Source organism: Haliaeetus leucocephalus, unplaced genomic scaffold (assembly GCF_000737465.1).
Source record: "Haliaeetus leucocephalus isolate CR32 unplaced genomic scaffold, Haliaeetus_leucocephalus-4.0 Scaffold339, whole genome shotgun sequence".
Lineage (NCBI taxonomy): Eukaryota > Metazoa > Chordata > Aves > Accipitriformes > Accipitridae > Haliaeetus > Haliaeetus leucocephalus.
Genome location: NW_010972775.1, coordinates 23,286,760 through 23,299,066, shown reverse-complemented (window position 1 = coordinate 23,299,066; position 12,307 = coordinate 23,286,760). Strand labels below are relative to the sequence as shown.

Here is a 12,307-nt window from a genome sequence, read left to right as displayed (position 1 = left end):
CCGGCTCCCAGCGGGGCGGCGGCGGTGGGTTCCCGCGGCCGCATCACGCAGCGGTCGCTGGAAAGCCCGGCTTTCAACCCGCTGCTGCCGTTCGTTTCCTTGGTGGGTGGGCCGAAGAGAAACAAAGGAAACGCTTTAGCGGCGGGGGCGGGGGGAAATCCCGCCGCCGTTTCTGAAGAGTCGCAGTCCGAGGAGATGTACCTGCGGTGGGGACACTGCTGAGCGAAAGGGCCCGGGGCGGCCCTGGAGGAGGCTCCTGAGAGGCCGAGTCCTGGCCCTCTTCCGTCGGGGCTCAGGTGGGGCCGGCCCCGGCTGGAGGCAGCCTCTGCCCTCGGACAGGTCTCTCCTTTGTAATAAAGCAGAGGGCAGTTGCAGTGCTCCGCCTCGCAGTGCTTGTGGCTCTGAGGCAAGCTTTCAATAAGGCCTTCAGCTAGGCCGGGTTTGGACTCCAATGTTTATGGTTCATCAGCACAGAGGATGGTTTGGTTTTTAGCTTTCACTGCTCAGCCCTAGCAATGTAAGAATATGGGGAAGAAAATGAATTCCAATAGTCTTTGTCTCTCTTCCTCATCTTTCCTGTCAAGAAGATGTGGGGCCTTCCTGTCCTATTCTAAATATGCCTCATTTTCTTGCAGGCACAGACATTCATTGGCATTAAAACTGTTGGACTCTCTGAAGTCTGTCGGGATTTTTATTTTCTTGAGTCTGAAACATGGTCTTTATTTGCTTTTCCTTGACAGGGAGTGCAGTTAGGGATCCTTATGCAGGAGGATTCACAGGGGCGGTGTTTGGACTACAGCTGGCAGTTGTGGGGGAATCCATATTTACAACAAAGCACCAGATTATATTTTTCTAGATGAATAAGGGTTAGGATGATGCTTTTCCTGAGACTTATTTTGCCTACATTTTGGTTTTTTAGATAATGGTTGTGGTTGATACTAATATAGGTAAATGAAAATGCTAGACAATGGTAAATGAAAACTTACGTCACCCTTTCTTCTCTACCTGTCCCTCACTTTGGCTTCTAAGCAGGACTTTCCACAGGATTGTGATTTATCTTTAAAAGTGCAGTTTGCAGCAGAATGACTGGAAGCTGGCCGTTCTGGGTAGCTTAAACAACGGTGTAATTGTGTGTGCTTCATGGCTGCTTGTGTCGGAACGTTTTCAATCATGCATCAGCATTCCATGCCATGCGTTAATACCAATGGTATTATTAACCTGCAGAAATAATCAAGATTTTAATGTATGATTTACATTATAGTAATTAATGTGAAATCAAGTGAACTACAGAAACTAAAACTTAAGTAGAATTCCAGGCTAAAATTACATTCACAGCTGTAGGAATATGTGCAACCTAATTCTAGTATAGAAGTTAAAAATTTTAGGCTTTTCTCCGCAATGTAAATATGTTTGTGATCTCAACTGTGACATTAAAAAGGGAGAAAAGTGCTGTGAATAAAGCTTCCTGCAGGCCTAGAACTTAAATGCTTTATTGTGTCCCTTCATAGCATGACAAATGAAAATTATTTTAATTGTAGATTTTCAAGCTAAGTGTACATTAAAGAGTGATAGGTAGACTTAGAAGTTATCCAGATTGGCATTTTTCACAAAGCAAAGGGTGAGGAGGAGGCTGAATTTTTTGTGAAAACCTATAAGAGCTAGGAAATAAAAATGTCAAGCTAGAAGTATGAGTACCCCTTAAACTGAAGGGGCTGATGTATTTATGCAGGCATGAGAAATGAGATCAGCATTGGGGCAGCTATGAATTAAGGGTTGTAGGTACTTCAGGTGTTCTGCATTTTGACAGTGATTTTTTTTTTTAAGCAAATACAAAAGTGTCTCAGATATCAGATCCAACTTCTGAGTTGCTTAAGGCAGGTTTTTTTTCTTCTGCTGATGAGACTGCTGTGTTTTCTGGTCTGTTCTGAAGATGCTAGTTAGCCTACAGCTCTGACGTGGATGGGAAGGCTTCATTGGTGGTTGTATCGTTGATCCACAGATTGAGAACCTCTTGTTTCTATAAATACTCTGCATGTAAAATACTCGAAGGAGTGGGCAGTTGAATTCTGACTTCCCCGAGCTTTTCCTCACATGAAGCTTTTTGATGGTGTGGTGAGACCAGAAGACATGCCCGTTCAGAGCCTAACTGGTGTTTGAGCAATGTGTGCTGGCCAGGTACCAGCGTGGAAGCCATTCGTATGCAACAGAACTGCTCTGTGTAGCTTGGCATCTAGGGGTGTTAACAGAGCATGCTAGCATGTTCCAATATTTTCTACCAGCTATTTCAGCTAAAGAGCTGTTCTCCTACAAATACTGTCTTTGGGATAAGGAATAGGTGTGGGTGTTCTGCTGCAGTGGTGGCAGTGTGTAGGAGAGAATTGTCTGTAGGCTCAGAGGAGAGGCCTTGTGCTGGGAAGGAGTGAGAGCCTGTTAGGCTATCATGAAAACAGAAGAACCCTTTCTGCAAAACTTGAGATTCATATCCTGATTTTAAAAATAAATAAAATAATTCTTGGTAACTGTGAACACCTTACCTAGAAAGACCTTGCACAATAATTGAAATAGAGATGTGTTTTCGAGTAGCACTAGTGAGCAGTATGACGCATGAGGATAATAATGTAACTTCTGATTGTTAGCCCTGATTATAAAGACGTTTTCTTTTTTTAAGTAAAAGTACTGCATGTACCAAAATGGGCACTTCTGTGAGAATCTTTCTAAGTCTTTTTCTTTCTTGATACATTTTACAAGTTGAAATACATTTTTGACCTAGTTGCATTGTTAGACTTTACTGTGAATACTTGTTTCAGCTTTATGGAGAGCATGGGATCCTACAGATTGGATAATAATGAAATCTTAAAACATGAGCAGTTCTTTTCAGTCAGCGTAGGAATGAATAGTAAATTTATAGTTGCATCTTGCTCAATCAGAGTCTGGATGTGTTAGATAAAATGTGATAGTAGCCATGCTGGTTGAAGAGCCTGTTGCTGTTTCAATTTGTCTCCCAGTCTTGGTGGTGAAATGGTGTGTCTGAGTCCTCCCTCATCTGCTTCAAGCGAAAACAGGTGGTTTGTCATCAGCCACCTGATAAACTGTGTAACTGCCCTGATCCTGCCAGCAGTTTGTTTTGGGAATGACTACAAGAACTGCTCTGCCCCCTCACAAAAAAAAAACAGTTGAGCTGTGGGGATGTTCAATTTCTGTTTGCAGAGCGAGTGTCTGTTTAGAGCCCATCTGGTTAAAAGTTTCATCAATGTCATGTTATGTGTCTGTTGGATAAAGAGGGAAATAAAGCCAGAATTGAACAGGATTCAAGTTAATGGTACAATGTGCCACTGACTGTATTTATCACTTGAATATGCAGAAAGCGGTTTTGAAGAGCAGAGTAAAATTTACAATGGTGGGTACTTTTAAACGCATAGCCCATGAACTGGTCCTTCTCCACCCTAGTCATTCCTGAGCTGCTCGCAAGGAAGAAGACATCTGGAGTTCTGTTAACTGGTGAGATGGCCTGCTTTTGCACACCTCATTCCCAGCGCAGTCAGAGGACTGAATAAGTACCTGCATATGTGTACTGCACAGCCTGCACATGGTGACTGTGAGAGCTCTCTTCTGTCCTGCGTGTCTTGGAAATAGTAGCAGAACTGGATGTGTGCTACACCCTGGAGTGTATTACACAGCTTGTCTCTCTGAAAATGTGAGGTACTGCAGCTTTCAAGAAGGAAACATCTGTACTCGGATATCCTGTGCTAAGTACGTTCAAATTCCCACAACATAACTGCACAATAAGACCTTGCCATTGAGGGTAAAAAAAAAAAAAAAAAAAAACCAAAACCAAAAAAAAAAAAACCCCAACCAGACTGAAGAACAATCTCTTCCTACTTAAAAACCACAAAGTGAATTATTTTTCTTGCTGTTGCACAAACCTGGCATTCTTCTATCCCACAAGTAGGATGGGGAAACAATGTGGGGATCTCTCTCTTCCTGACTTCATTGAACTAGAAATACCAGGTGGTGTACCTCCTGCAGGAAAAGGCGCACTAACAACACTTGCTTTCATTTGTGTCAGAAGCTTAAGATGCAGAGGTGACATCTCTTATGAGAGATAATTTCCTGCTCTGAATCAAAATGCAATGTCATGGAGACTAAAGAATCCCTTACAGTAAGACAGTTTTACCTGCTTACTGCTTGAGTACTTAGGCTGAAGTAGTCCATTTGTATTGAGCCAGCGTGTTTTGGTGTCTGCATCTGAAATTCAAGGCTTTGAAGGAGTTCTCTGTTGCCAGCCTTGCAATAGGATGCAAGGGTGCCTATAATTTGAATTGACAGTGGCTGGAAGTATGAGCAGGAATGCAAGTTTCTGGTGCCAATTGTTTGCAGAAGTAATCAGCCATTCCGCAGAACTTTGGGCAGGCTTGGACATCGTTTGCATGCAGCTGTCCTTGCATGAGTGCTCTTCAGGGAGTCCTCAGGAATCTTTCCTTCACGGCCTAAATAATCAGAGCTCTGACCCTCTTTTGTACAAGAGTGGATTTGCTTGTCAAACACCAGCCTGCTTCTCAAATCAGTATTTGCTTTTGAATTTCTTCCTAGGTTGACAGTAGGTTCATGCTGTCTTGTACTTGATGACATATTTTACAGAAATGGCACATTGGTGGTGTTCTAAGATGTTTATCTGCAACTTTCTTTCAGGTGAACGAGTGCTTTGTTTTCATGGACCTCTCCTTTATGAAGCAAAGGTATGTGTGGTTGCTTACTGCTGCAGACGGTTCTGACTGTTCCCCAAGAAAATAAGGAATTGTACTAGTTTACCTACTGTGCCTCACTAGGTGGGATTAAGGACTAAAACTAAAATGAACAAAAACCTGATAATGTGTGAAATCAGTTTTAAATCCTGGAGCTCTATATTATAGAAAAATTTCAGAAAACCCAGTGGTACTATGCAGCTATTCTGGTTAACTACTAAAGCCTGGGTGGTCTTAGTGTTGAACATCTGATACACCTGTATTCCCAGAACACTGGAAAGTATTTGTGCCCATAGGACTTGGTGCTGGTGCTAATGCATGAGCTAGTAAGTTAGCTGCAGTTTGAGCTTCCTCAGAGATGTAGGTGGCTGAGTACAATCAGTGGTCTTCAAATGGAACAATGCTGCAGGAGATAATGCTGGATTAAAGTGACAAAGGAAGTGGCATTCTCAGTTCTGGGTTTTTAACCGCAGAAACCATGCATTGCAAATTTGTGACTTGGAGGAGTATTCCTACTGCTTCAGTTGCAGACTTCTGCACGCTTTCAATGATGTGCATTTCTTGTGGGCCATAAGCAGATGTCACTGCCATGGCATCTCTTTTACTGAAGGTATAGCTCCTAACTTGACTGCCTGTTTCCACTTCCTCTGACATTGAAAAAGAGGGCTTTTGTCTTCTAATTCACACAGCTACTTGCAGAAATGCCTGGGGCACCTTAAACAGATTTAAATCCATCCACTTTTAGTGTCAGTAAATGTTAACTGATAGGACAACTTGAGAGGTGTTAGTAGGGAGGCAGCTAGCAACGCTTGATGTCTCTTTTCATGCTATCAGGAAATAGTAATTCTAATGTTAAAATAATGTCCAGAGCACTGACAGGGGATGTACTTGTGTAAAACATTTTCTTGAGTGATTCTACTCTGTTCTCTCCCTTGCTCTATAACTGGAGGACAAGTTCATTGTGAATGTATGCTCAGAGTGTTGTCTTCTGCCAGTGCCTGTCCAGGTGCTAGTACAGAGAGGAGAGCAATCAAGGCTTCTGTTTCTGTGGAAACAAACTTCTGTTAGCAGCAGTCTTAACTCTTTGGTCAGTTAAACAGCCCTGAGCTGCTACAGTGGTGTGCTTCTTCATACTGTGCTGTGCCCCTCTTCTCTTTTACACAGAGTGGAATGAGTGTTGCAGGAACTGGCTCTGCCAGCTTGGTGCTGGAAGGGACTTCCCATTTGGCATGATTGCTTTTGGCTGGCTATTTATATTGAGAGTCTGGATCCTTCTGGGCTCCTGAAATGGCAGAAGGAACTGGGTTTAATTTTACAAAGGTTCTTTGTAGGTAGTAATGAATAATAACCTTAGCTTTCCTCCTGTTCCTTTGATGTATTTTTCTTCTGTGATTCTCAATACATAAGTTTTGTTTCTGATGACAGCATCCTTGGCTTCCTGTAGCAAGATGATGAGAGAAGCACTCATTTGTGTTAGAGTAGTATGAAAAATTATGGCAAACAGTAACTATTTGTACCTCTCTGTACAATGCAGAGTTAAATGAGGTTCACTTAAGGCACTTCTAACCTCCAGCTGGAAGGAGAAGATTTTGGTACAGAAATACATTTGAATCTTCTTTTACTTCATGCTCAGTTCTTACATTTTTCAGAATAAGTAGACACTTTTTAAGCACGCAGTCTGTATTTGGCTGGCTTTTAACTTCAGGTCTGTCAAAATGAGCCACTGGTGCAGTAGTATAGTAAACAGGACTAGGATATCCTTACTCCTAGTTGCAAGTCTGGGTGAGACTGTGTTTAAGTTCCGTATATGGCATTTTGGAGATTAGTACTGGAATATGATGTTCCTCTCTCGTTGACAATTTTTTTAATGGAAGAGGGTATACCACATTGAGGCCACCACAGTGGTCTTGAGAAAATGTTGTGTAGCAGAGGGCTCTGCCCTCTCAAATATTTAGGAGGTGACTCAATTAGCACGGCAAGAAAATAGCAATTATGACTTCTATGAGTAATTTTTTACTTCAGTGGAAAAAATCCTGAAAAAGGGACTAAAAGCTAGAGCCAAAGAGGGTGATTCTTCATGTTTTACAACATCCTCATTATTTCATTGTTAAAGTGGTACAGTGGCACCTACATCTCAACATCTCCAGAACAAGACTTGATGACTTTCTGGATGAAGTGCCAAAGCTGGTGGATTTAATTTGGTATAGCCAAGAAGTTCAGGGACATGTGCTGGGCACATAATTAAACTAACTAGGGTTATGTAGTTTCTGTTCTGGGCTGGTTTTGGTTTGGTTTGTTGGTGGTGGTGGCTTTTTTTTTTCAGGAAGAGGCATGTCTCTGGCTGTGTTTTTTCTTTTACGTAAACGTGGTAGCTTGAGCTCTTATGTGCCGGACTGTAGGGGCAGGAGGAAGGTGTGTTGCTACTGGGCAGCGTGCACAGTTGTTCCAGCTCACCCGAACATATTCCTCTGAGCTGAGGCAGGGTCTTTCAGGCTGCAAGTAGGTCTGTGCTAAACTGTAAGGCAAAAAAGTTTGTGAGGGACACTTCTGAATCTGAATGATACTGTGGAGTGGTTGGAGCAACCGTGTTATATGTGTGTTCTCTCTTCTAATTGTCTTGCCTTAGTATCAGTGTATGAGGAAGTTACTGTATTCATAGGCCAGTCTTTTGATGGAAATAACTGTTTTTATTTACCTCATGTATACATTCTTAACCTAGAAAAAGCCCTTACTGCAAATCTTTTTACTGAATATAATGCTCTCTCTGTGGCTGTAGAGATCCATATTATTTATTTTACTTTTGAAGACTCCTCTACTTCAGCCAGCTTACCTGTCTGTGAGGTAGGGGCCTGCATGTGAACAAGCTCTCTAGTGAATGGCTTTTGGCTAACCTGGGGGTAGTGAAGTGACTGCTTGTTTACTCTTCTGGTCATCCTCAGGGGTTTCTGATCCTTCTTGTGAATGAAGGTGTCCCTTTGGATAGCTGAGTAGAGTCGCTTGTTTGCCTAGCCCCTCCAAATCTGTAAATAGGCAGTAACTTGTGTTAGAGAACTTACTTTCTGCTGTGAAATAGCTGCTGGTATTTCAGTCGCTTGCATGGAAATCTCTGCATGCTTAAACTCTGAAAGCTAAAAAAGCAAAGCTCATTCAGATCTCTTTGTTCTCATTGGTACTGACTGAACTTTCTTCTCCGTTCCAGTGTGTAAAGGTTGCCATAAAGGACAAGCAAGTGAAATACTTTATCCATTACAGTGGTTGGAATAAAAAGTAAGTATTGCATAAAATGAAAGCAGTATTTCATTGTCCTTTACGGGGCAAACGCAAGCTTTGTCAGTTTGAATGTGAGCTTGATGGACTAGCACTACCATGTCCCTGTCCTTAGGAGATTTTCTGAAATTGACCTAAATGATTTTTATACATAAGCCAATGATTTATAGTAACACAAAGAAAACATTGCCTAACTAACCCTTCAGAGCTTTGTATAGACAAACTGGCTTAGGGTGTCAGTAGACTAATGGTGATGCTTTATAGCATTGTTTGTTCAAGTTTGAAAATAGTTACTGTAATTCCTCCCTGGCAGCAGTAGCTAGTACAAAAACTTCCTTGTTAAGTGTTGGTAGGAGAGGCAACCCCTACTGAGGTGGAGCAAAACTCTACTCAAATACACAGTGAACTTTACTTTTATACCACTTTTGGCAAAGAAGTTTGGTAGCAGAAATTTGGAGAAGCATGGCTTACTGAAGGCTGTGTTCAGAATGGGAAAGGCTGTCTATTTTGGTCCTTCACAGCAGCAGGCTTAGCCTGTATTTCAGCTCTTGCCTCTCATGCTGAGGTAAAGTTAGAAATAATTTTCCCTTCTGCAAAAATGGTAGGATTCTAGGTGAGAGAGGCTGAAGAATAAAGGCGTCTCCATGAAATAAATGTTGAGCCCATTAAAGGTGAATACTTTCATTACATTATTGCATTTATGTACTTGTCTTTTTTCTTTCATTTGAATTCTGTTCTACCACTAGGTTTTGAACTTAGGAAAAGTGGAGGGTTTTTCTTAGCAATTGAAAGCTTCAGCTCTTCAGACTCCACAGAATTCTTTTCAGAGAGCGCTTTCCTGTTTTGTTTCATTTTAATGCTGCAGACTCTAGAGTGAAGACTCTTAGTCACCAGTATCTTGATCTCACTGACATGACTAAAAGCTGAACTTCATGTTTTAGTATGTAACTTTTTAAATGCATCCGCACAGCCTCCCTGCTGAATGCACAGATAAATGTTTTATTGTAAACACTGACAGTTACAGGGAGTCTAATTGGTTCTTCTGGTGGCTGTTGTATATTACTGAGGCAGCATAAATTTGATACTTCCTCTCCTTGTTTATCTCTGATGAAGGGTGCCGTAAGTGATGTCGTGACTCCTGCTTTTCTTGCTTGCGCTGTTTGAGTTTTTTTTGCCTTCAAGCTTCCAATTAACTACATTAAAAGTGGCGTTGCTGCAAGATCTAGACAACTGGGGCAATATGACTCTTTAATCTTGGTTTCTATAATTATGGTCCTTTGTTACTTGTTAATTGCTTGACTTCTTAATTTTTTTGCAAATATCAACAGTTAGGATACTAAAAAAAGTTTCTTCGTCATACAGTATAATGTGCTGCACAGTTATATAGCACTTCTTTTGAAGGTCTCTTGCAGCTATACAGGCAGGAGTAAGACAAGTGGCTTAAATATCTGACCAAAGCACTAACCTAAAAACATAGTCTTAGAATGTGTACAGCTGAAAATATGTTTCTCTAACTTTTGGATGCTAAGCTTGCCTTGTCTTAACACTCTTGAAGACCTTGTACTTCTTGTGCACCTCCATGTTCTAAGACTGGCAGCTATTGCCATGAAATGAAAATGACACAGAACTCTCTATATAAATAGAGTTTTACCTTGCATACTTCAGAATAACTTGGCCACTTTTAATGTGTTTTATTTGAAATAAATTGTCAGATTGCTCAGATTATCCACTCTTTGTCAAAGTGGAATTCTTGCTCGTAATGGCAATTTCCCCAACACCTGTTCTCTTAAATCGTTCACTTCAGATTCTTCAAATATTCATGCCATCTTGGTTTCCTTCACAGACAGAAATCAGAGCTCTTCTTCTTACAGTAAGATCTTATTGCTGAATTTGTTAACCTATAAAATGTTGGAATAGATAAAGGAAACTTGCTTCATAATATAGTTATGGCTACAGGTGTCCCATAATTTAGCAAGTGTAGAAAATTTTTATTTTCCTGAGATGCTTCTTTTAAATTAAAGACAGTCCCCTCCCTCCTAAATTGCCCATCCTTCAAGTTTGGGAAACTCTTTGGAAATGACTGAGGGTTACATTTCCCTAGAAAAATCATTACAGCTTCAGTAAGTGGGGAATGCGTTTGGTAATTTACACTTTCAGTTGTGCCAGTCCATGACTTGATACGAAAGCAGAGTTCAGTCTCAAATTCTGTGAAGCTTTTAATTGACTGTTGCGTGTAGAATGCAATTATGTAATGTTTTGAATGATCATTTGACTTTTTAAAATTTTTTTTCAGCTGGGATGAATGGGTTCCAGAAAGCAGAGTGCTCAAATACGTGGATACCAATTTGCAGAAACAAAAAGAACTTCAAAAGGCCAATCAGTAAGTATTTTTGTTAGAAATTGTTGTCAGTAAATTTTTTTTATAGAGCTTCCATCCAACAACTATATATCAAGGGAAGTTAGTGAGTTTAAAAAAAAAAAAAAAAAGCCTTCAAGAGGTGTTCATATGTTTGTTTATTCTTGAGATGTTTTGGTTTACAGAGGTGTTCTGATCTTCGTCCTCTAGCAGTTTAGAAAGAGCAAGCTGCTACTTAATTTTAAAATGGTGACTTGAAATTTTAAGGAAGAGTGGGTTGATGAAACAGCGAGGCAGCCTGACTAACTGCAAGTATATCCTGTAATGTGGAAATTAGGTGGCTAAAAATGACCCTTGTGCAGTATCCTTAAAATATATTGTTAAGTGGTAAGGATCTTCTCAGACAGCTTCAGGATGCCTACAAATACCTTGATTTTTATGAATGCTAATATTGTATTTCTTTAATAGAAATGCTTTTATTGAGAAGCTGGTTTATATTTTTCAGAAGCAGTGTGCTGCTTCTGCATGATTCAGAATAACAAGGATGGTGGGAGGGGGAGGAAATGGGTGTTCATACTGCTAAGTGTTGTATGAAGAAGACTAAATTTTCTTGGTATTGAGTTGAATTTGTTCCTGCTTGTGATGCATACTGATTCGCAAAGCCATTTACTAGACATTATCTAAATGTTTTGCATAACCTGCTACCCTTTAAGGGGAAAAAAGCTTCTTTTTCCATTAAAGTCTTTCTTACGAACTTACTCTTATTTTAAAGGGAACAATATGCAGAGGGGAAGATGAGAGGTGCTGCTCCGGGCAAGAAGACTTCTGGTCTGCAGCAGAAAAATGTTGAAGTGTAAGAAGCTTTTTAGTTAAAAACAAACAAACAAAAACAACCACAAAACAAACAAACCCTGAAAACAAAACAACCCTCCTAAAAAACCTCCCAAACTTTTGCTTGTCAGTTTTACTATTGATCTTTAAATAGTATTTTTCTTAGAATGGTTCTGCAGGCTAAACTACATTACTTCTGACACAACCCATACAAAAGTTGTTTCACTTTTGTCATATCAAAAAGGGCTTTGTTGAAGTATTTTATTAAAACTGCCTTCTTAGATTGTGCAGTGTTTAATACTGAATCAAGGTACTGAGTAGACACTAACACTCTGCTTTTTTGCACTTTATTCCTCTTAAGTTAGTGAACTGACATTCAAAAAGTGGTGAGTCTTCTTAAGGCTTGTGTGTCTCATTGAAATCAGTTTCTATATAGAATTTTACAGTTCGTGCAAGCACTTTTGAATAAAATCCTTAAAATACCTTGCCTTCTTACTGTACAATTGTTAAAACTGCATTTAAAGAGTCTTTGTTTTGCTGTTTTTGACAAAACTAAACCCATATGCTATTAAAAATGGTTTTGCATCTTAAGAGACCAGAAGCAAGCTCAGACATTTATTAGAAAAAATAATTTCAGGATGTAACCGTCAGTTTTCTTTCATTCCATCATTTTTGGTTTTCAGAATAGGCTTGCATGGTGTTACGTTTAGATTTCATGCAATCAGTACAGCTCTACTGCTCTTTGCTCATGTGCCATGAAACTCTTCTGGTGGGGATAGTACTACACTTAATTATGAAGATGGTCATTACTAATGTGATATTTTGAACTCCTAACTTCATTTATGATTCTAGTCTTCATGAGGAAGCTGCTGAAATGACATCAATTCCTACAAAGAGCATTTGGCAGCAGCCTCAGATTTCATGTCTCATTTATGGGCAACTTTATGTTACAAAATATGTATCATTGATTTGAGAAGTGCAGCAGTAGTGGATACAGCTGGGTTTTTGGCGGTGTGGTGTGTTTTGGTTTTTTTGGTGGTTTTTTGTTGGTTCCCCCCCCCCCCCCCCCCCCGCTCTACGGGACTTCTCTTTTTGTGTGCAGCAACAACCG

General features: G+C 40.3%; 1 protein-coding gene across 2 annotated transcripts in view; it reads left to right on the top strand.

Annotated features, from left to right (window-relative positions):
- The window catches only part of MORF4L1 (mortality factor 4 like 1), a 26,126-nt gene that overhangs the window by 278 nt on the left and 13,541 nt on the right, over positions 1-12,307 (top strand). For both annotated transcript variants that reach the window (XM_010572143.1, XM_010572142.1), the window contains exons 2-5: positions 4,690-4,736; positions 7,942-8,009; positions 10,303-10,389; positions 11,138-11,218. In XM_010572143.1, coding sequence (XP_010570445.1) covers positions 4,690-4,736; positions 7,942-8,009; positions 10,303-10,389; positions 11,138-11,218 — 283 coding nt within the window. The remainder of the gene's footprint in view (positions 1-4,689; positions 4,737-7,941; positions 8,010-10,302; positions 10,390-11,137; positions 11,219-12,307) is intronic.